Source organism: Dipodomys spectabilis, unplaced genomic scaffold (assembly GCF_019054845.1).
Source record: "Dipodomys spectabilis isolate Male_0828 unplaced genomic scaffold, ASM1905484v1 ptg000054l, whole genome shotgun sequence".
Taxonomy (NCBI): Eukaryota; Metazoa; Chordata; class Mammalia; order Rodentia; family Heteromyidae; genus Dipodomys; species Dipodomys spectabilis.
Genome location: NW_024870731.1, coordinates 775682 through 798775, shown reverse-complemented (window position 1 = coordinate 798775; position 23094 = coordinate 775682). Strand labels below are relative to the sequence as shown.

Here is a 23094-nt window from a genome sequence, read left to right as displayed (position 1 = left end):
AGATAGGAGTCTCACAGTCTCTCCTGCCTGGGCTGGCTTTGAACCGCGATCCTCAGATCTCAGCCTCCTGAGTAGCTAGGATTACAAGCGTGAGCCACCAGCGCCCAGCTCCTTTTTCAAGTTTTTAAAGTTTTCATCACAAAGGTCCTTGACTTCTTAGGTTAAGTTTATTCCTAAGTATTTATTTTTTAGAGGCTATTACAAAAGGAGTTGTTTTTTTTTTTTTTTTTTCATTTCAGCCTCACTCTTCTTATTATTGCCATACAGAAAAGCTGCTGATTTTTGTAGGTTAATTTTATACCCTGCTATTTTGCCAAAGTTTTGAATCAACCGTTGCCATTTGTGGGAGAAGTTTATGGGGTTCTTAAAGTACAGGATCATGTCATATACAAAGAGGGAGAGTTTTGCTTCTTCTTTCCCTATCTGAATCCCTTTTCTGTTTGTCTATTGCCTTATTGCTCTGTCTAGGAATTCTATAAGGCCTTCAAAGGAGAACTCACTCCAAAATTCCTCAAACTCTTTAATGAGATTGAAAGTTGTTCTCTGAGGCCAATATAATCCTTATCCCAAAACCAGATAAGGACTCATCAAAAAAAAAGAACTATAGACCCCTTTTTTTTTTTTTTTGTCGGTCATTGGGCTAGAACTCTGGGCATGGGTGCTGTCCCTCAGCTCTTCAACTCAAGGCTAGCACTCTACCACTTGAGCCACAGTGCCACTTCTGGTTTTCTGGTGGTTTGTTGGAGATAAGAGTCTCACAGACTTTCCTACCTGTGCTGGCTTTGAACTGTGACCCTCAGATCTCAGCCTCCTGAGTAGCTAGGATTACAGGTGTGAGCCCCCGGTGCCCAGCTGACCCATTTCTTTAATGAACATTGATGCAAAATGTCTCAAAATTCTGGTCAATTGATTTCAACAACTAATAAAAAAAACATATACTATGATCAAATGAGATTCATTCCATATAGGCAAGTTAATTAATGTAGTTTAACACATTAGTAGGAGCAACAACAAGAACCACATGATCATCTCAATAGATGCAGAAAAAGCATTTGACAGGATACAACACCCCTTTATGATGAAAGCTCTAGTGAAAGTAGGAATGCATGGAATATTCCTCAATATAATAAAGGTTGTAGATGACAAACCTACAGCCAGCATTAAAAACATTTCCTCTAAAATCAGGAATGAGACAAGGATGCCCGTTCTCTCCACTCCTCTTCACTATAGTATTAGAATTCCTATCCAGAGATATAAGGCAAGAAATAAACATAAAGGGGATCTAAATAGGGAAAAAAGAAGTAAAACTCTCCCTCTTTGTGTTGGGAGCCAAAAGTTAAGTCTCTCAAACTTGATAGGCTTAACTATATCACTGGAACAACCTGAGCCTGAGTTTACAGAATCCCACCTTTTCACCACGCCTTAAAGTAAACACCCTGCAGCTACTAACGACCACCAATTCACCCTGCCCTAAATCTACTTAACGACCACCTTTTCACCACGCCCTAAGTCCAAGCATATAAATACCCTTGTGTGAAAAATAAAAATTGGCAGCTTGATCAGAATCCTTGTCTTGCTGTCCTTCTTCGTGTCTCTTGTCCCTTCATTCCTTCTCGCTTAGGTTCACTGCCCTGGTTGAAGTCCTGCGGGTCGGGACATCTTTGCAGATGACATGATCCTGAATTTAAAGAACTCCTGAATTTAAAGAACCTCTCCCAAGTTACCTGAGCTGATTTGAAACTTTGGCAAAGTAACAGGATATAAAATTAACCCACAAAAATCAATAGCTTTTCTGTATGCCAACAATGAGAAGAGTGAGTCTGAAATCAGGAAAGCAACTCCTTTTGTAATAGCCTCAATAAAATAAAATAAAATGCCTAAGAATTAACTTAACCAAAGATGTAAAGGACCTCTACAATGAAAACTTGAAAAACCTGAAAAGGGAAATTAAAACAGATTTAAGTAAGTGGAACACCTCCCATTCTCCTTTACTGCGAGGATCAAGGTCATGAAAATGGTAATACTGCCTAAAGATATTATAAATTAAATACAATACCCATCAATATTCTAACAACAGTCTAATAAAATAGACACAATCCAAAAATCCATATGGAATAAAAGAAGACCCCAAATAGCAAAAAAAAAAAAAAAATCCTTGGCAGGAAGAACAGTGCTGGAAGAATAACAATACCAAACTTCAAACTCTATTATAAAACCATAGGTATGAAAACAGCTTGGTACTGACACATGAACAGGCCTGAGGACCAATGGAATAGAAGTGAAGACCCAGAAATGGACCCACAGACTTATAGCCACCTAATGTTTGATAAGGGAGCCAAAAAATCAGAATAAAAGAAATTCTCTTCAACAAATGTTGCTTGCAGAATTGGCTACATGTGTACAAAAAATTGAAGTTGGATACTTAAGCATCAACCTGTACATGAATCAACTCCAAATGGATCAAAAACCTCAATGTAAGACCAAATAACCTGAAAAAATTACAGGAAGGAATAGGGGAAATACTAGGGCTCCTTATCACAAGTCGCAATTTTCTTAATAAAGACCAGAAACACAACAAATCAAAGAAAGTTTGGATAAACCCATTCTCAGCAAAAGACAGGTCAACCAAACAAAAGATCAGCAAAGAGTCTTCTGAATTACCCCTCTGCCAGAGACCGGGAACCGGCCTGGTTACCGGGAGTGAAGTACCCCTCCTTTTCCTTTCCCCCACCCCTCTCCCTTAGCCCCCCTCCCAGCTGGTCACAGCTAGCCAACGAGGTCTACATTAAAAGAGGAAGGGCAGTACTTACAGGTTTGGGCAGGTGTCCATAAATTATGAGGGGACACCCTTCCCTGTTACTGCTCTATTTGGGATTGACCACATGCCTTGATAACTCATCTAGCGCGGAGCAAAAACAAGGCCCAGAAGTCTTTCTGGGTTCCCCACATGCCCAGAGCTTCCTGGGCAGCAGCCACAGGCGGATTCCACGAGCCAATCACTGGGACCTGGAGCTATTCACCCCAGGGAACCTGGAGCGGGAATGTATGGAGGAGAAATGTTCCTAGGAGGAGGCCAGAGAGTATTTTGAGGACAATACATTGACAGAGCGCTTTTGGGAAACCTGTATCTATAATGGCAAAGGAGGTAGCGGCCGAGTGGATGTAGCAGGCCTGGCGGTGGGGCTGACTTCAGGCATCCTGCTCATCGTGTTGGCCGGGCTGGGAGCCTTTTGGTATCTGCATTACCGACGAGGCCGGGGGCCAGGCCAGCAGCCCAGTCTCAGGCCTCAAGAGACCTTGCTCACCAGCCCTCTGAGTCCTCCAACGCCCCTGACTCCACCTCGACCCCCTGGCCTCCCCACCTAGGAGCAGGCTCTGGTGGCCTCCGGGGTTCACGATGCGCCTCCGCCCCCTTACTCCAGCCTCCGAAGACCCCCTTAAGGAGCTGCCTCGGTGTCCGGGCTCCCGAAGCTGTACCCCTGTCTAATTCTCACTGGACTCCATAAGCTCCCGCCCCAATTATTTTGTGGTTGTTTTTTTTTTTTTTTAAAGACTCCTAAAGCTGAAAAAAAAAAAAAGAAACTTCTGAATTAAACAATATTATAATCTATGTTGACTTAATAGACATCTAATAGTATTTCAGCCAGCAACCACACAATACACATTTTTCTCATCAGTCCATGGAACGGTCTCCAAAATAGATCATACCCCAAGACATTGAACAAGACTGAGCAAATATTTTTAAATTAATATAGCTCTACAGATGAATTTTTATTTTCTAGAATTTCACATAAATAAATGTTTTTCATTGGCCCAGGTTAAAAAATTAATATAACTCCTTATATTCTATCTGATCACAATGGAATTAAACTAAAACTCAACAGCAAATGATATTATAGAAAATACTCAAACACATGAACACTGAATAACACACTGTTGAGTAACAGCTGGGTCGCTGAAGAAATAAAGGAAGAAATCAGAAACTTCCAATGAAAATGGAAGCACATCCTATCAGAATCTCTGTAATACAGCAAAAGCAGTGCTAAGAAGAAAATTCATAGCTCCCAAGTGCCTACATAAAGAGAACAGAAATCATTCAAGTAAATAACCTCATAATACACTTAAAACTTCTAGAAAAACAGGAACAAACTAAAATCAAAACTACTTAATGAAGAAAGCTAGTAAAGAGTAGGACAGAAATCAATTAATTTGAGACTAAAAAAAGCTATACATAGAACCAACAAAACAAAAGTTGATTCCTTAGGGAAAAAAAATTGTAAGACTGAAAAACCTCTATCTAATTTGATTTTTAAAAAGCAAAGAGTAACTCAATTCAACAAAGTTAGAGATGAATAAAACATCACAACAAATATCCAAGAAATCCAAAAACCTTTAAGGGACTACTTTCAAAACCTATACTCAAGATGGAAAATCTAGAAGAAATGGACAAATTCCTAGAGGCATATGAGCTGAACCAAATGCTATAAACCACCCATAACAAGCAATGAAATCAAGGAAGTAAGTTTCCCAACAAGGAAAAGTACAGATCCTAATGGATATACAGCTGAATTCTATAAGATCTTTAAATAAGAAGTAGCACCAATACTTTTCAAACTCTACCATGAAATAGAATGGATCACTACCAAACTCATTCTATGAAGCCAGCATTATACTCATCCCAAAACCAGGTAGGAACCCCCACTCCAAAAAAGAGAGAACTATAGACCAGTGTCTGATGAACATAAACACAAAGTTCCTTAATAGAATTCAACAACTGGTTTTAAAAAGTCATTCACTACAATCAAGTCAGTTTAATCCCAGAGATGCAAGGCTGGTTTAATATATCTATATCAATAAAATAATATATTACATTAACAGAGCTGATGACAAGAATCACATGATTATCACAAAAGATGCAGAAAAGGCCTTGGAAAAAATCCAATCTTTGTTTAAGATAAAAATTCTGGAGTAGTAAAGGGAGCAACCCCATTCACAATAACCTCCCCAAAAATAAAATATTTAGGAATTAACCTAACCAAAGATGTAAAAGAACTATTTAATGAAAACTATAAAAAGTTAAAGAAAGAAATTGCAGAAGACACTAGGAAATGGAAAGACCTCCCATGCTCTTGGATAGGCCGACTTAATAAAGATGGTAATACTTCCAAAACTAATATACAAATTCAACGCAATTCCTATTAAAATCCCAATGACGTACATCACTGAAATACAGAAAACAGTCCAAAAATTCATATGGAACAACAAAAGACCTAGAATAGCCAAAACAATTCTAGGGGATAAAGACAATATGGGAGGGCTATCCATGCCGAACTTCAAACTCTACTACAGAGCTATAATCACAAAGACAGCATGGTACTGGCACAAAAACAGACCCGAAGACCAATGGAACAGAATAGAATATCCAGAAATAAACCCACAAGCCTACAGCCAGCTGATATTTGACAAAGGAACCAAAGACATACAATGGAAGAAACACAGCCTCTTCAACCGCTGGTGCTGGGAAAACTGGGCGGCCACATGCAGAAAACTAAAAGTGGACCCCAGCCTATCACCATGCACCAACATCAACTCAAAATGGATTAAAGACCTTAACATTAAACCTGAATCTCTGAAACTACTGCAGGACAGAGTAGGAGAGACACTTGAACTAATAGGCACAGGAAGGAACTTCCTGAACAGAGTCCCAGGGTCACAACAAGTTGGAGAGAGACTCGACAAATGGGACTACCTTAAAATAAAAAGCTTCTGCACAGCTAAATCTATCACAACCAAGCTAGAAAGACAACCAACTAATTGGGAAAAAATATTTACCAGCAATATATCAGACAAGGGGTTAACATCCAGTATATACAGGAAACTCAAGAAACTAATCCCTCCCAAACCTAACAAACCAATTACTAAATGGGCAAGGGAACTAAAGAGGGACTTCTCAAATGAAGAAATAAAAATGGCAAAGAAATACATGAGGAAATGTTCATCATCCCTGGTGGTGAAGGAAATGCAAATAAAGACAACCCTGAGATACCACCTCACCCCAGTCAGAATGTCCCACATCCACAAATCAGCCAACGACAAATGCTGGAGGGGATGTGGAGAAAGAGGAACCCTATTACACTGCTGGTGGGAATGTACACTTATACAACCACTTTGGAAAGCAGTCTGGAGGGTCCTTAGAAAGCTAAATATTGACCTCCCTTATGACCCAGTCATACCACTTCTAGGCATCTACCCTGAACAACAGGAACCAGTATATAAAGACACATGCACCTCCATGTTTATTGCAGCACTGTTCACAATAGCTAGGATATGGAAACAGCCCAGATGCCCCATCACAGATGAATGGATCCAAAAATTGTGGTATCTATACATAATGGAATATTATGCAGCCATTAGAAATGACAAAATAATGGCATTTGCAGGGAAATGGATGGAGCTAGAAGGAATCATGTTGAGCGAGGTAAGCCAAGAGCGAAGAGACAAATGGTACATGGTCTCCCTGATAATAGGATGCTAAATCCAAAATGTTAGGTGATACCACAAAACTAACAGGACTTAAGAAACAAAGAACTCCCGCTCATCTGGTTGAACCACTACTAAATATCCCCATGCTGCTGATCACATGTATGGTGTATAACATGTGAACACCATTATATATTATAGACTGTGATAGACAATTTGCTCCAGGAAAGTTAGAATGAACTTGTGACTTTAAATGAGCATCATTATTCCACAATACTGTGAAATTCCAGAAATTATGTAATCACTTAATCACAATAAAAAAAAAAAAAAGAACCTCGGGGAAGGTAGGGAGGGAAGGGATGGTAGGGGGAAAACAATGGAGGGGGTAACAATGTTCAAGAGGAAGTATACTCATTACCTCACTCAAGTAACTGTAACCCTCTGTATAGTATCTTTACAATAAAAAAAAAATTCTGGAGCAGGGCTGGGAAGGTGGCTAAGTGGTAGAGGGCTTGCCTTGCACACCTGAGGCCCTGGGTTCGATTCCTCAGCACCACATAACCAAAAAGAAAAAAAGCCGGAAGCGGCGCTGTGGCTCAAGTGGTAGAGTGCTAGCCTTGCATGCATGAGGCCCTGGGTTCGATTCCTCAGCACCACATAAGCAAAAAGAAAAGAGCCAGAAGTGGCGCTGTGGCTCAAGTGGTAGAGCGCTAGCCTTGAGCTGCAGAGCTGAGGGACAGCGCCCAGGCCCAGAGTTCAGGCCCCACAACCGGACCCAAAAAAAAAAATAAAATTCTGGAGCAGCTAGGAATAAAAGAAAAATATATCAACATAATGAAATATCACACAAAAACTAAAAATATTTCCTCTAAAATTAGGAACAAGATAAGGATGTCAAATCTCCATTCATTTTCAGCATCATATTGGATTTGCTAGTCAGAGCCATAAGGAAAGAGAAAGACATAAAACATTTGTGAATGACATGACTCTATATCTAAAGGACCCTAGAGACTTCACATCTAAGTTTCTAGTCAATAACTTTGGCAAAGTTGCAAAGTGAAAATTAATCCACAAAAGTCAGTAGTAGCTTTTCTTCTCATATGTGGGAACTAGATGTAAAATGTGATAACCTATACAGGACTAGGCATTCACACAAACTAAAGGAAGATACTCTTTGGGGAAGAACCCAAAAGTATAACTTCTCTGAACATTTAAAATATTATTTATCAAAACAAATTCCAGGAAATGGAAACATGGGAGAGGGGGTTGTTATTGTTTGTGGTGGAGGTGGTGTTTGTTTTCACTTTGGGTTGTTTTGTTTTGTTTTGTCTGTCATGGAGCTTGAACTCAGGGCCTGAGTATTGTCCCCAAGCTTTTTTTTTTTTTTTTTTTAATTGTGAAAATACTGTATAGAGGGGTTACAATTACATAGGCAAGATAATGAGTACTGGTCGTGGGGCCTGAACTCTGGGCCTGGGCACTGTCCCTCAGCTCTTCAGCTCAAGGCTAGCGCTCTACCACTTGAGCCACAGCACCACTTCCGGCTTTTTTCTTTTTGCTTATGTGGTGCTGAGGAATCGAACCCAGGACCTCTGGCATGCAAGGCAAGCGCTCTACCACTGAGCCACTTCCCAGCCTATGAGTACATTTCTTATCAAGCATTGTTGCCTCCTCCTTTGTTTCCCCTTCCTATCCCTTCCCATCCTCCATCCGCTCCCCCCTTACCCAATCCTCCCCCACCTCCCCCTGCACCAAAGTTGTAAAGTTCGTTTTTCGACATAACGACTTGTACATCTCATTGTTGCAATGAGTCCACCTGTATCCCTATTTAAACGATTTGTTTTTGCCCTTCCTCTCCACAAATTATACCAACATCAAATACAGTGAAAGCAGGGTTATACCATGGGGGAGGGACATACAAAGCAACAAAGAAATCATCTTATAAATATGTTAGAAACAATCACATGAAAGAAAAAAACATTTGAATACTTATCTTGCGATTCATTTCCTTAACATCAACTTATCTGACCTTTTCTGCTTGTCTCAGACATATACTAGATATTGCAAATAAGGGAAACCATGGGACCTATGTTTATGTGGGCCTGACTTCACTTAATATAATTTTTTCCAAGTCTTTCCATTTCCTAACAAATGGGGCAATGTCATTCTTTCTGATGGAGGCATAGAATTCCATTGTGTATATAGACCATATTTTCTTGACCCATTCATCTGCTGAAGGGCATCTGGGTTGGTTCCATATCTTAGCTATGGTAAATAATGATGCAATAAACATAGTTGTGCTGGTAGCTTTAGTGTGGTTTTGTTTGTGATCGTTTGGGTAAATGCCCAAAAGTGGGATTGCTGGGTCATAGGGGAGCTCTATGTGGAGTCTTTTGAGGAACCTCCATACTGCTTTCCAAAGTGGTTGAACAAGTTTACATTCCCACCAACAATGCAGTAGGGTTCCCTTCTGTCCACATCCCCTCCAGCATCTGTTGTTATTAGAGTTCTTTTTTTTTTTTTCCAGAAAAGGATATTTTTATTCAAGTAACTGCAAATAGGAAACCAAAGGGGGAGCCCCAGGCTGGGACAAGTAATGGCCACACCTCCCCAACAGGACAAGGGGAGACAGTGGCCCCTACACCCTTCACACAATCAACATGGACCCCCCAAACTCAGCTGCAGCATCCTCGGGGCAGGACCCCACCTGGGGTGGTCTGCAACCCAGCCTGCTGTGCCCCAGACCCCTTTCCCCCATGAAGTATCCTGGGGGAGGAGGGGACCGTGGGCTGAATGGGAGGCTATGAACTGAATGTTTGGCGCTGGTAGCAACAGCAATGATGGATGTCTAAGAATGAAACATTGAACAAAAAAATCAACACAACTGTCCAGAGGTAGTTTGTGAACAGAGGAAAAGATGGAACCAGAACCTTGGGGGGTGGGCAGGCGAGGGAGGGGGTGGGCAGGACGAGCTCCTTATTAGTGCCCCACAGATGAGGGGAACCGCCTCGAGCAGAAGTGGGGATGCTAGATCCCATGGGAAAGCTGGGGGGGGGGGGCCCACCTCTTGCCCTCTTACCTGTTCCCCACAAGGGGTTGTCCCACCCAGTGCAGGGGAGCAGGGGAGGTGAGGGAGAGCAGTGTGGGCCGCTGGGGACAGTTTGGCTGGGGGTTGAATACCCCGTTGATGCCAGTATAGCCAGAGTGGGCATGTCAAAATGGGTGGGGCATGGGCCCCCCGGTAAGGCCAGGGGAGCCCTCCCAGGCCCCTTTAAGGGAAGCTAGAGGCAACAGTGGAGGAGCAGAGCAAGTTCCCAAACCAAGAGCTCAGAGAGCAATTTCTCCACAAGGGAGTGGGGGCGCAGCAGGTGCACGCTGCGGCTAAGTGGGAAGTTAGCCTTGTCTGGGAGAGGCCGGTGTGCGTGGCTGGAAGGGCGCGGGGAGGTGGAGGAAAGCACTCCCCACTCGCCACAGGAGCCCTGCCGCGCTGGTGTGCTGTAGTGTGCGTGGGGAGGGCGCATGGGCGCTGGGGGCAGTTTGGGGCGGGGGGAGGGAAGGGGGCTGTGGGAGCTGAACGAAGCTGCACAGTCCCAGAGGGAAGCTGCTCCTGGCCAGGGAGCGGTCGGCACTGTGCGGTCACTGCTCCTCCTCTGAGGACTCCTGGGAGATGCCCTCTTCTTCCTCCTTCTCCCGTTTTTTGGGTCTGCCCCTTGGTTCCCTTCCTGGAGCTGTGGTGGTTTTCCGGGTCTTGGCAGCACCCTTGTTTTTGTTTCCCTTTGGTCGGCCGCGAGGTCTCTTAGGTGTTGGCACTTCACTGCGTTCCTTCCGAGGCTGCTTACATGGCCTGCCCCGGCCTCGCTTCTCAGTACAGTCCTTTTCCTGCTTGGAGGCCAAGGGCTGACTGGACTTCGAGCTCGACTCACTCATCTTTCACTTTGGAGGTCAACAGCGATGCTGGGATGCGCGAGCTCGGCGGCCGGCCGGCGGTGCGCGCTCGCTCGGGGCTGCCGGGAGCGACGGTGCTGGCGCTGAGGACCAGCCTGGCTCCGCCGCCGCAGCTGGTAGCAAATGCGGATCTGAAACCGGGAGAGAGGGCAGAGTCGCTCAGAGACCGCCGCCGCCGCTGTGTACTCCTAGAGTTCTTGATTATAGCCATTCTAACTGGGGTGAGGTGGTATCTCAATGTTGTTTTGATTTGCATTTCTTTTATGGCTAGGGAGGTTGAGCATTTCTTCGTGTGTCTATTGGCTATCCTTCTTTCCTCTTCAGAGAGCTTTCTCTGTAAGTCTTTAGCCCACTTATTTTTTGGGCAGTTGTTTCTTTGAGGATTTGTTGTTGGGGGATTTAATTTATTGAGTTCCAAGTATATTTTAGATATGAGACCCTTGTCCGTTGTATGGCTAGTGAAGATCTTCTCCCAATCCGTGGGCTTTCTATTGATCTTGCTAACTATGTCCTTTGCCATGCAGAAGCTCTGCAATTTCATTCAATCCCATTTGTCCAACCTTTCTTTGATTTCTTGTGTTTCTGGGTCTCTATTAAGAAAATTTCAGCCGGTGCTAAGGACAATGTAGGGTTTCTCCTATTCCATCCTGTAATGTTTTCAGAGTGTCTGCTTTGACTCCCAAGGTCTTTGATCCATGTGGAGTTGATTCTGGTGCAAGGTGATACATAAAGATCTAGCTTTATAGTTTTCTACAAGTAGTTAACCAATTTTTCCAGCACCATTTACTGAAGAGACTGTCTTTCTTCCATTCTATTGTTTTAGCTCCCTTATCAAAAATTAGATGGCTGTAGGTCTGTAGGTTCATTTCTGGATTTTCAATTCTATTCCATAGGTCCTGAGGTCTGTTCTTGTGCCAGTACCAAGCGTTTTGATTACTATGGCTTTGTAGTAGAGTTTGAAATTTGGTACTGATGTCCCCAAGCTTTTTTGCTCAAGGCTAGTGCTCTACTACTTTGAGTCATAGTTCCACTTCTGATTTTTAGGTGGTTAATTGGAGATTAGAGTCTCATCGGGGCTGGGCATGTGGCTTAGTGGTAATGTTTGACTAGCACGCATGAAGCCCTGGGTTCTATTCCTCAGTACCACATACATAGAAAAAGCTGAAAAGTAGCACTGTGGCTAAAGTGGTAGAGTGCTAGCATGAGTACAGAAGCTAAGGGACAGTCTGAATTAAAGCCCAGGACTGGAAAAAAAAAAAAAAGAGTCTTATGGTCTTTCCTGCCCAGTCTGGCTTCAAACTGCAATTCCCAGGTCTCAGCCTCTTGTGTAGTGTAAGGAAACGCCCACCTCTCAGCCCAGTAGGTGAGGCAGTTCCCACTTCTGCCCCCCCCCCATATAAAAGAAGCCTCCACGGAGCCAGATGGTGCCGTTTTCTCCCTTTCCTCATGAGAACTAGGCCTTGTTAGCTCTGCTGACAATAAATCTTTTCTTCTTCTTGACCTGTGCATGTGGACTTTTGGATTACTTTCTTTGGGTTACTTTATACCTAGGTTTACATTTTCTCCTTCAGTTAGGATTAGAGGTGTAAGCCACCAGCATCTGGCTTTGGGTTTTTTCTTGTTTGTTTGTTTGTTGTTGGTCATGGGCCTTGAACTCTGGGTCAGGGTGGGTCCCTGAGCTCTTCAGCTCAAGGCCAGCACTCTACCACTTGAGCCACAGTGCCACTTCCAGGTTTTTGGTGGCGACTGGAGATAAGAGCCTCAACACACTTTCCTGCCCGGGCTGGCTTTGAACCGCGATCCTCAGATCTCAGCCTCCTGAGTAGCGAGGATTACAGGCATGAACCACTGGCACCCGGCTTTCTTGTTTGTTTTTTTGAGGAGGAGAGTGAGGGGGTGAGCAGAAAGGAAAGAAGAAAGAACAAATGCAATCACTGTTCAGTATACACTTCGTGGAAAATGAAGTATGCAATTTGTGGGCAGGAATAAGAGGGGAAAATTAAAGGAAAGCAAAACAAGGGTAACATTGCCCTTGCACACATTACTTCTTTTCAACAATGTTAATAAAAATAGTAAAATTATATTATGTTAATATTAAGAGCATTAATAATGACAATAAAATTATATTGTTATTATGTAACACATACATAATAATAAAATTATATTTTTTAATCAGTAGCTTTTCTATATAACAATAATGTGCAGAAAGAGAAATCAGGAAAACAATTCCATATGCAATAGCCTCAAGAAAAAAATTAGGAAGTGAACCTGTACAGCAAAAACTATAAAAATCTGAAAAAAAAACTCTGGCATTAGTGGCTCAAACTTGTAATCCTAGCTACGCAGGAGGTTGAGATTTGAGGATTATAGTTCAAAAACAACCTAGGCAGGAAAGTCTGCGAGACTCTTATTGCCCTCTAACTACCAAAAAGCCAGACATGGTGCTATGGCTCAAAGTAGTAGAGCACATGCAGAGGGACAGCGCCCAGGCCGTGAGTTCAAGCCCTAGAACTGGCAAAAAAAAAAAAAAAAATCTGAAGAAATTGAAGCCAGGAGCTGGTAGCTCATGCCTGTCATCCTAGCTATTCAGGAGGCTGAGATCTGGGGATCGCGGTTCAAAGCCAGCCCAGGCAGGAAAGACCGTGAGACTCCTATTTCCAATAAACCACCAGAAAACCAGAAGTGGCATTGTAGCTCAAGTGGTAGAGCACTTGCCTTGAGCTGAAGAGCTGAGGGACAGTGCCCAGGCCCAGAGTTCGAGCTCCACAACCGACAAAAAAAAAAAGAAAAGAAAAGAAAAAGAAAAATTGAAGAAGGCGCCAAGAAATTGAAAGACCTCCAATGTTCATAGATAATTAGAGTTAAGATAATTTTTTAAATGGTCATACTGCCAAAGTCAATCTTCAAATTCAGTGTAATACTCATCAAAATCCCAGTGTTCATCACCAAGATAGAGAACAGAATCCAAAAGTTCATGTGGAACCACAAGAGACCCTGAGTAGTCAAAGCAATTTTAAAGAGAAAAGAAAAGGCCGTGCTGGAAATATTACAATTCTAGACCTTAAACTTTACCACAGAGTTATAATAACAAAACAGCTTGGTACTGTCATTTAAAAAAAAAAAAAAAGCCCTAATACCAATAGAATAGACTGGAAGGAAGACTCAGAAATAAACTCAGATACTTACAGTCATTCGATATTTGACAAGGGAGCAAAAAATATTATGTTGGAGAAAAGGTTCCTCAATAATTGGTACTGAAAAGGTTCTTGCAATAATTGGACATCCATATGTAAAAGACTTAAATTGCACCAATATCAACTCAAAATGGATCAAAGACCTCAACATCAGACTGAAACTTTGAAACTACTACAAGAAGGAGTAGAATAAACTTTAGAACTTATCAGCCTTCCTTGCATGCATGAGGCCCTGGGTTTGATTCCTCAGCTCCACATAAGCAGAAAAAAAAAAAAAAAAAAGCTGGAAGTGGCTCTGTGGCTCAAGTGGTAGAGCGCTAGCCTTGAGGTGAAGAGCTGAGGGTCCAGAGTTCAGGCCCACAACTGGACCCCCCAAAAAAAAGAAGAAGAAGAAGAAAGAACTTATCAGCCTAGGCAGAAACTTTCTGAAGAAAGTCCCAGGAGCACAACAAATAGGAAAGAGACTTGACCAATGGGATGACATCAAACTAAAAAGTTTCTGCACAAAAATGGATATAGTTACTAAACTAAAATGTCAGTCAACAGGATGGGAGAACATCTTTACCAGCTATACATTCAACAAGGACCTAATATCCAAAAGATACAAGGAGCTCAAGAAACTAAACTTCCCCAAATTAATAACCCAATCAATAAACGGCAAAGTAGCTAAATAGAAACTTCTCCGAAGAAGTAAGAATGGCCAATAAACACATGAGAAAATGTGCAACTTCCCTGGCCATAAAGGAAATGCATATCAAAGCAACACAGATTCCATCTCACTCTAGTAGGATTGACCAGCATCAAGAATATAAACAGCTGGGCACTGGTGGCTCACACCTGTAATCCTTTGCAGGAGACAGATCTGAGGATTGTGTTTCAAAGCCAGCCTGGGCAGGAAAGTCTATGAGACTCTTACCCTAGTACTGTGGCTCAAGTGGTAGAGGGCTACCCTTGAACACAGAGGCTCAGGGACAGTGCCCAGGCATTGAGTTCAAGCCCCAGGACCAGCAAAAAAAAAAAAAAAAAGAACACAAACAATAAGTCAGGAGCTGGTGGCCCATACCTATAATCCTAGCTACTCAGGAGGCTGAGATCAAGGATTGAAGTTAAAAGCCAGCCGGGGCAGGAAAGTCTGCAAGACTCTTTTTTTTTTTTTTTTGAGTCCGGTTGTGAAGCCTGAACTCTGGGCCTGGACACTGTCCCTCAGCTCTTCAGCTCAAGGCTAGCTCTCTACTATTTGAGCCACAGCGCCACTTCCGGCTTTTTTCGTTTTGCTTATGTGGTGCTGAGGAATCGAACCCAGGGCCTCTGGCATGCAAGGCAAGGGCTCTACCACTGAGCCACCTTCCTAGCCCATCTGCAAGACTCTTATCTCCACTTAACTACTGTAAGAGCTGGAAGTGGAGCCCTGGCTTAAGTGGTAGAGTGCTAGCCTTGAACCAGGACAGTGCAGTGTGTAGGCCTTGAGTTGAAGCCCCAGTACCAGCACCAAAAAAAAATCATAATAAAATACAAACAATAAGAAATGCTGGCAGGGGTGTAGAGAGAAAAAGTAACCCTCTTACATTGCTGATGGCAATGTAATAACTAGTACAACCACTCTGGAAGGTGGTTTGGAGATTCCTCACAAAAATAAACTTGGACACTGACTTAAGTTAGAGAGAATTAACTTTTCCCTGTATAAACTTATTATCAATATATAAATTTATTTAATTTTGAAACATTTTCCTCTTAATAGATAAAAGCCAAAGCTCGTTTTAAAAAGAGAAAAAACTAAACTTGGAGCCAGGTACTAGTGGCTCCTGTAATCCTAACTACTCAGGAGATTGAAATCTAAGGATGAAGATTTGAAACAAGCCTAGGCAGAAAAATCCATGAGACTCTTATTTCCAATTAACCACAAAAAGCCAGAAGTGGAGATTCAAGCACAAAAGTTCAGGAACAGTGCCCAGCCAGAGGTCAAGCCCTAGGATGGCAAAAAAAATCTAAACATAGAACTACTCTATGATCCAGCCATACCACTCTTGAGCCTCTACCCAGAGCATTACAAGTCAGGATATGGTAAGGATACTTGTACATCCATGTTCATTGTTGCACTATTCACAAAAGTGATGTTGTGGAAACATCCCAGATGCCCTAAGATAGATGAGTGGGTCAAGAAAATGTAGTACAGGCTGAGAAGGTGGCTCAGTGGTAGAGTGCTTGCCTTGCATGCCTGAGGCCCTGGGTTCAATTCTTCAGGACCACATAAGCAAAAAGAAAAAAGCTGGAGTGGCTCAAGTGGTAGAGCACTAGCCTTGAGCTGAACAGCTGAGGGACAGCGCCCAGGCCCAGAGTTCAGGCCCCACGACCGGACCCAAAAGAAAAAAAAAGAAAAGAAAAGAAAATGTAGTACATTTATACAATAGAATTTTACTCATCCATTAGAAAGAATATGGGTTGGAGTCATGGCTTAGTTGATTGAGTGCTAGCAAGTGAGAAAAAGTATCAGGTGTCAAGTTTGAATGCCAGACTCACACCTAAAAAAAGAAGAAAATAACCGGGTACAAGGTTCACGCCTATAATCCTAGCTACCCAGAAGGCTGAGATCTGAGGATCATGGTGCAAAGCCAGCCTGGACAGGAAAGTCCATGAGACTCTTATCTCCAATAAACCACTAGGAAACCAGAAGTGGTGGTGTGGCTCAAGTGGAAGAGCACTTGCCTTGAGCTAAAGAGCTAAGCAACAGTGCCTACCTGGGCAGCAAAATCCATGAGACTCCTATCTTCAATTAACCACCAGAAAACCAAAAGAAGTAACTCTGTGGTTCAAAGTCGTAGAACACTAACCTTGAGCAAAAAAGCTCAGGGACAGTGCCCAGGCCCTGAGTTCAAGCCCTACAACTGACAAAAAAAAAATGAATTTCCAGCTGTTGGGTTTAAATATGTTTGGCTATGTGGCATGTGGCTGCATATAATATTGCATATCACACTAAATTATGCTACCTGAAGTAGTAGAACAGCAAAACACAATAAAAGACCAGGATGTGAGAAGGAAATGCCAACAATTTTAACTTTTTTCATTCCCACCTGAAGAAGTCTTGAGCTGTGCAATTAATTTAGTTAACTGTCATCATCATGGTTCAATTAAGCTTATTCTATACAATATGTTAGCCCTTTCCAAGTCAGTCCCAGAAAAAGAAATCCTGCTTTCCTACTTAATTCCTATTTGATAGACAGTTCTAAACCAGGAAACAGGTGACACTGAGAATTCTGAACCCACAATCTCTTGGAAGGTCAAATCTTAAATGAAGGTTAAGTTGTGATTTCTGAAGTAAATTACAAGTATCACTAATCAGGCTATGGCTCTGAGAGAAAAAATACAGAATTTTTAATGGTACTGAGATTAAAATTCAAGGCTTCATGCTTGCGAGGCTGGTACTCTATCACTCAAGCCACACCTCCAACCCTGTTTCTTGCTGGTTACCCTCAAGAAAGGATCTCTAACTTTCCCGCCCAGGCTGTCCTTGATCAACAATCCTTTGGCTCTTAGCCAGCTAGCATTATAGTCATGAGCCACCAGCATGGGCTCCACACACACATGCTTTTGGCCATTCCTGCTCACAGGTTAGTCAGCACGCCATTATAAATTCTGTTTACTTCTGAGCCAAACTTGTCCTGCCACCTCTTTTTTTCACAACTTGTATTCTTTTTTTTTTTTTTTTGGTCAGTCCTGGGGCTTGAACTCTGGGCTTGGGCACTGTCCCTGTGCTCTTCATCTCAAGGCGAGCGCTCTACCACTTGAGCTACAGCACCACTTCCAGTTTTCAAGTGGTTTATTGGAGATAAGAGTCTCACGAACTTTCCTGCCCAGGCTGGCTTTGAACCGCAATCCTCAGATCTCAGCCTCCTAGTAGCTAGGATTACAGGCATGAGCCACCGCCGCCCGGCTCACAACTTGTATTCTAACAAGAATTTTTATGTAATTTGGAAAATACAGGGCTGGGGAGGTGGCTCAGTGGTAGAGCGCTTTCCTTGCATGCATGAGGCCCTGGGTTCGATTCCTCAGCATCACATAAGAAAAAAGAAAAAAGCTGGAAGTGGTGCTGTGGCTCAAGTGGTAGAGTGCTACCCTTGAGCTGAAGAGCTGAGGGACAGCGCCCAGGGCCAGAGTTAAGGACCCAGACCGGACCCCCCCCCCCCAAATTAAAAGAAAATAGGGAAAATAAATTAATGTATGGAAGGTTCTGGTCAAGGTGTTGGGAAAGAAAAAAGGAATTATCCTAGCTCTCTCTAATCAACTAGATTTAGAGTCCTAGCATGCATTTCATCCCAAGAGATCGACAACAAGAAAAATATAAACAGACAGAGAATCACAAGAACAAAGAATTTCTACCTAACACACACAAGGACACAAAACTGTGAAGTGCCTTTCTTAACCCCCCCCCCCCCCCCACACACACACACACAGCTGCCCAGGCCTAACCAAAGAAACAGCAGCATGCAGATGCAGAAAGCTTCCACAGTGATAGCACACAGTGAACCAGCAGCATGAGACTGTAGCATCCAGCCCCAAAGACCTTCCACAGCACTGCCAGTCAGTCCAACCAATGTCAGGAACTGTGAGTACCCTGCGGAGGACCCCATCCTACAGGAGAACAGCACTCGGGGTGACCCACTGTGCTTGGCCTGGACCTCTCCCTCTTGCCTGAGAAATGACACCATACTTGAAGAAAGCAAAGAGGCCTGAACCCTTCCTTATCCCCTTACCCATCTACTTCCAGTAGAAGACCACCAGGACCAATACCAGGTGGGCACTAAGACCCTTTATCCCCCACAGTCCTGGCTCCTGGTAGGCCTGCTAAAAGACAATAGCGGCAGTGGGGGGACCACCTTCCCAACTTACCCCAGAGGCCTGAACTGCAGACCTGTTTCCCTGATGAACACAGATGCAAAGCTCTTCAAAATACTAGCCAACAGACTCCAGAAAAAGAAAATCAGAAAAAAGTCATATATTATGACCAAGTAGGCTTCAGCCCCCAGACAAAAGGCCAATTTAACATATATAAATTAATAAATGTTATTCACCACATCAACAGAGCCAAAGACAAGACAAAAAGCAACATCGATTCATGTTACATTGAAACTACTAAACATTTAAACTACTGCAAGAGAAAGTAGAGGAAACATTAGAACTTATAGGTATTGATAGAGTCCCAGGAGCACAACAGATAGGAGAAGGACTTGACAAATGGAACTGCATAAAAATTAAAAGTTTTGGGGCTGGGAAGGTGGCTCAATGGTAGAGCGCTTGCCTTGCATGCCTGAGGCCCTGGGTTCAATTCCTCAGCACCACATAAGAAAAAAGAAAAAAGCCGGAAGTGGCACGATGGCTCAAGTGGTAGAGCGCTAGCCTTGAGCTGAAGAGCTGAGGGACAGAGCTCAGGCCCAGAGTTCAGGCCCCATGACGGGACCCAAAAAACAAAATTTTAAAGTTTCTGCACAGCTAAGGATATAGTTATTAAACTAGAAAGACAACCAACAAACTGGGGGAAGATCTTTACCAGCAAAATATCAGACAAAGGCCTAATATCCAATATATACAAGGATCTCAAGAAACTAAATCCTCCCAAACCTAATAAACTAGTCATTAAATGGACAAGTGAGCTAAGGAGAGACTTCTCAGGTAAGAATGGCAAAGAAACACATGAGGAAATGCTCATCATCTGGCCATAAAGGAAATACAAATCAAAACAACTGAGATTCCATCTCACTCCAGTAAGATTGGTCAACATTGTAAATTCAAACAACAAATGTTGGCATGGATATGGGAGGAAAAGGAGCCCCACTGCACTGTTGGCAGGAATATAAACTAATAGGACCACTCTGGACAGCAGTCTGGAGGTTCCCCAAAAAACTAAACATAGACCTTCCTTCCCTACAATCCAGCCATAACACTCCTGGGCATCTACCCTGAACATCAAGAGCCAGGATATGATATAGACACCTGCACATCCATGTTCATTGATGCACTATTCACAATAGCCACGATAAGGAAATAGCCCAGATGCCCCAGAATAGATGTGGTACCTATCTATACACAATGTAATTTTACACAGCCATTAGAACGAATAAAACAATGTTATTTGCAGGATAATGAATGGAACCAGAACAAATCATGTTAAGTGAAGCAAGCCAAGCTCAGAGAGACAAACATTGCACATTCTCTTTGATATGTAGATATTAGATCTAAAATGTACCAGGATATGATAAAGTATTCAGAATTCTAGATACTTAAACACAGTGAGACCAAAAGAGAATACGCTTAGGAGGGAAACACAAAGGTGAAATACCTAAGTGCTCTTCATATTTATCAAAAATAATACGCATACTGAAATGAACTCCAGGATATTGAAACAAGAGACTTCTTTTCCCCCTTTCTTACTTTCTTCCTCCCCCCTCCAGTTTTTGGTTTTTGATGACTCTGTCTTCTTTACCTTAGGTATGGTATATTTAAGTGTACATCTTTGGAAAGGGAGGGAGAGCACAGAAATCAAGGGGAAAGGGTGAAAAGTGCAGTAGTGGTATTCACTGGACACTGATGAAAATGAACTATACAACTTGTGGGTGGAGATAGGAGGGAGGGACTGGGAGAGAATGAGGGAACAGAAGACACTGTATGAAGGGAAATGTATACATTACCTGACTCATGTAATTGTAATCCCCCTCTGTATATCACCTCTATAATAACAATAAAGTAAATTTGTTGTGGGGAAGAGCACCAGGAGAGACCACATAGACATACAGTACAGTCGATAGAAAGTCTTTATTAGGGACTAAGAATGTGGCTTAGTGGTAGAGTGCTTGCGTAGTATGTATGAAGCCCTGGGTTTGATTCTCAGTACCACATACACAGAAACAAGCCAGAAGTGGTTCAAGTGGTAGAGTGCTAGCCTTGAGAAAAGAAGTCCAGGGACAGTGCCCCGGCCCTGAGTCAAGCACTAGGACAGGAAGAAAGAAAGAAAAAGAAAGGTGCTGGGAAGGTGGCTCAGTGGTAGAGTGCTTGCCTTGCATGCATGAGGCCCTGGGTTCGATTCCTCAGCACCACATAAGCAGAAAAAGCCAGAAGTGGCACTATGGCTCAAGTGGTAGAGCACTAGCCTTGAGCTGAAGGGCTGAGGGACAGCGCCCAGGCCCTGAGTTCATGCCCCATGACCAACAGAGAGAGGGAGGGAGGAAGGAAGGAAGGAAGGAAGGAAGGAAGGAAGGAAGGAAGGAAGGAAGGAAGGAAGGAAGGAAGGAAGGAAGGTAGGAAGGAAGGAAGGAAGGAAGGAAGGAGAAAGTATTTATTACCATCCAGGACTACACTGGGCAATCAGGTGCCCAAAAGTGCAGTCCCAAGCCTGACCTCATGGCCTCTTTTAAAGTAGAAAACCTGGGGCTGGGAAGGTAGCTCAGTGGTAGAGCACTTGCCTTGCATGCATGAGGCCCTGGGTTCGATTCCTCAGCACTACATAAGCAAAAAGAAAAAAAAGCCAGAAGTGGCACTGTGGCTCAAGTGGTAGAGTGCTAGCTTTGAGCTGAAGAGGTGAGGGACAGCACCCAGACCTGGAGTTTAGGCCCCACGACTGGACCCAAAAAAAAATTAAAAAAAATAAATAAAGTAGAAAACCTATCTCCTTATTTGCTCAGGGATGGAAAATCCCTAACAATTCTTTCCTGCAGGTGCAAGCCAAGCAGAAAGTTACAGAAGCTTAAACATAAGCAAGCATTGAGTGAGGACAGCATGACCCATTTCTATGATTCATCTCTATGACTTCTTACCTAGGAACACAAACAGAACAGTGGATACATATATTTTTAAATGCCAAACTATGGGCTGGGCCTGGGTTCAATTCCTCAGTACCACATACACAGAAAATAAAAAACCGAAAGTGGTGCTGTGGCTCAAGTGGTAGAGCGCTAGCCTTGAGCAAATCTCAGGGACAGTGCCCAGACCCTGAGGACCAGCAAAAATAATAAATAAATAAAATAATCCAAACTATAACGAACTAGTCTCATGGGTGGCAGTGCAGTCCTTTCTTTAAAATGGAGTCATAGCACATGAAGAAATGCTTCTCTAGCCATAAAAGAAATGCAAATCAAAACCACATTGAGATTCTACCTCACCCCCATTAGAATGGCTATAATCAAAAAATCTAATAACAACAGATGCTGGAGGGGATGTGGCCAGAAAGGAACCTTACTGCATTGTTGGTGGGAGTGTAAACTTGTCCGGCCACTCTGGAAATCAGTATGGAGGTTCCTCAAAAGACTCCAGATAGAGCTCCCCTATGACCCAGCAATCCCACTCCTGTACATACACCCAAATGATCACAAACAAGGCCACAGTAAAGCTATCACCACAAGTATGTTTATTGCAGCATTATTCATCATAGCTAAGATGTGGAACCAACCCAGATGCCCCTCAGTAGATGAATAAATCAAGAAAATGCGGTATATATACACAACAGAATTCTATGCCTCCATCAGAAAGAATGGCATTGCCCCATTTGTTAGAAATGGAAAGACTTGGAAAAAATCATATTAAGTGAAATAAGCCAGGCGCAAAGAAACATAGGTCTCATGGTTTCCCTTATTTGCAATAACTATTATATGTCTGGATAATCTTACCAGACAAGCAGAAAAGGTCAAAAGCTCTGTACATATGACCATATAAGATAAAGCTAAAGGAAATGAACCCCAAGATAGGGACACAAGAGGTATTTTTTCTTTGTCGCTGTTGTTTTTAATGTACTATGATTTTTTTGTTTCTTTTGCATGTTCTTCCCCGATGGTATAACCCCTGTTGTCACTGCATTTGATTCTAGTGCCCTGCATCTTGTATATTAATTTTTCTAATTTGGGGAGGGGAAGGGAAATAACAAGGATACAGATTGATCCATTGAAACAATGAGATGTACAAGACACTATTTGAAAATGAATTTACAACTTAGGTGGGTGGAAGGGAGGAATTGGGAGATGGGGGAGGGAAGGGATAGTAGGGGAAAAACAAAGGAAGGGGAACAGTGCTCCATAGGAAATGGATTCATTACCTTACTCGTGTAACTGTAACCCCTCTGTACAGTACCTTTACAGTAAAAAAAATTTTTTAAGTTATAAAAATATAAAATAAATAGATGGGGTCACAGAAGCAAAATGGAGTTACAGAAGCTAAAAGTAAACTCTAAGATGGTAAGGTTTGACAAACCCTATTATAAATTGATAAAATTTAAAAATATGTTATGACACATGTAATGTGTTCAAACTTCAAATTTCAGCATCTATATTTATAATCATAGCTACACCTATTTGTGTATGTATTGCTTACCTAAATGGCTGTTTTCATGAACGATGACAGAATTGAGTAGCTATCACAGAGACTTTATAGTTCTCAAGGTCAAAAATATTATCTGGCCCTTTAGGGAGGAAACTTGAAACATCTGCTCCAAACACTT

General features: G+C 42.6%; 1 protein-coding gene and 1 pseudogene across 1 annotated transcript; one reads left to right on the top strand and one right to left on the bottom strand.

The window, feature by feature from the left end:
* The first annotated feature begins 2751 nt into the window (after nucleotides 1-2751).
* Nucleotides 2752-3501, top strand: LOC122108127 (annotated as a pseudogene).
* Nucleotides 3502-10090: 6589 nt separating this feature from the next.
* On the bottom strand, nucleotides 10091-19533 carry LOC122108203 (high mobility group protein HMG-I/HMG-Y-like). The gene is made up of 2 exons (XM_042680189.1): nucleotides 19527-19533; nucleotides 10091-10407 (listed from the first exon to the last, which is right to left on the bottom strand). The coding sequence occupies exon 2, from the start codon at nucleotides 10405-10407 to the stop codon at nucleotides 10117-10119; it is 291 nt and encodes a 96-aa protein (XP_042536123.1). The 5' UTR covers nucleotides 19527-19533; the 3' UTR covers nucleotides 10091-10116.
* Nucleotides 19534-23094: the final 3561 nt, after the last annotated feature.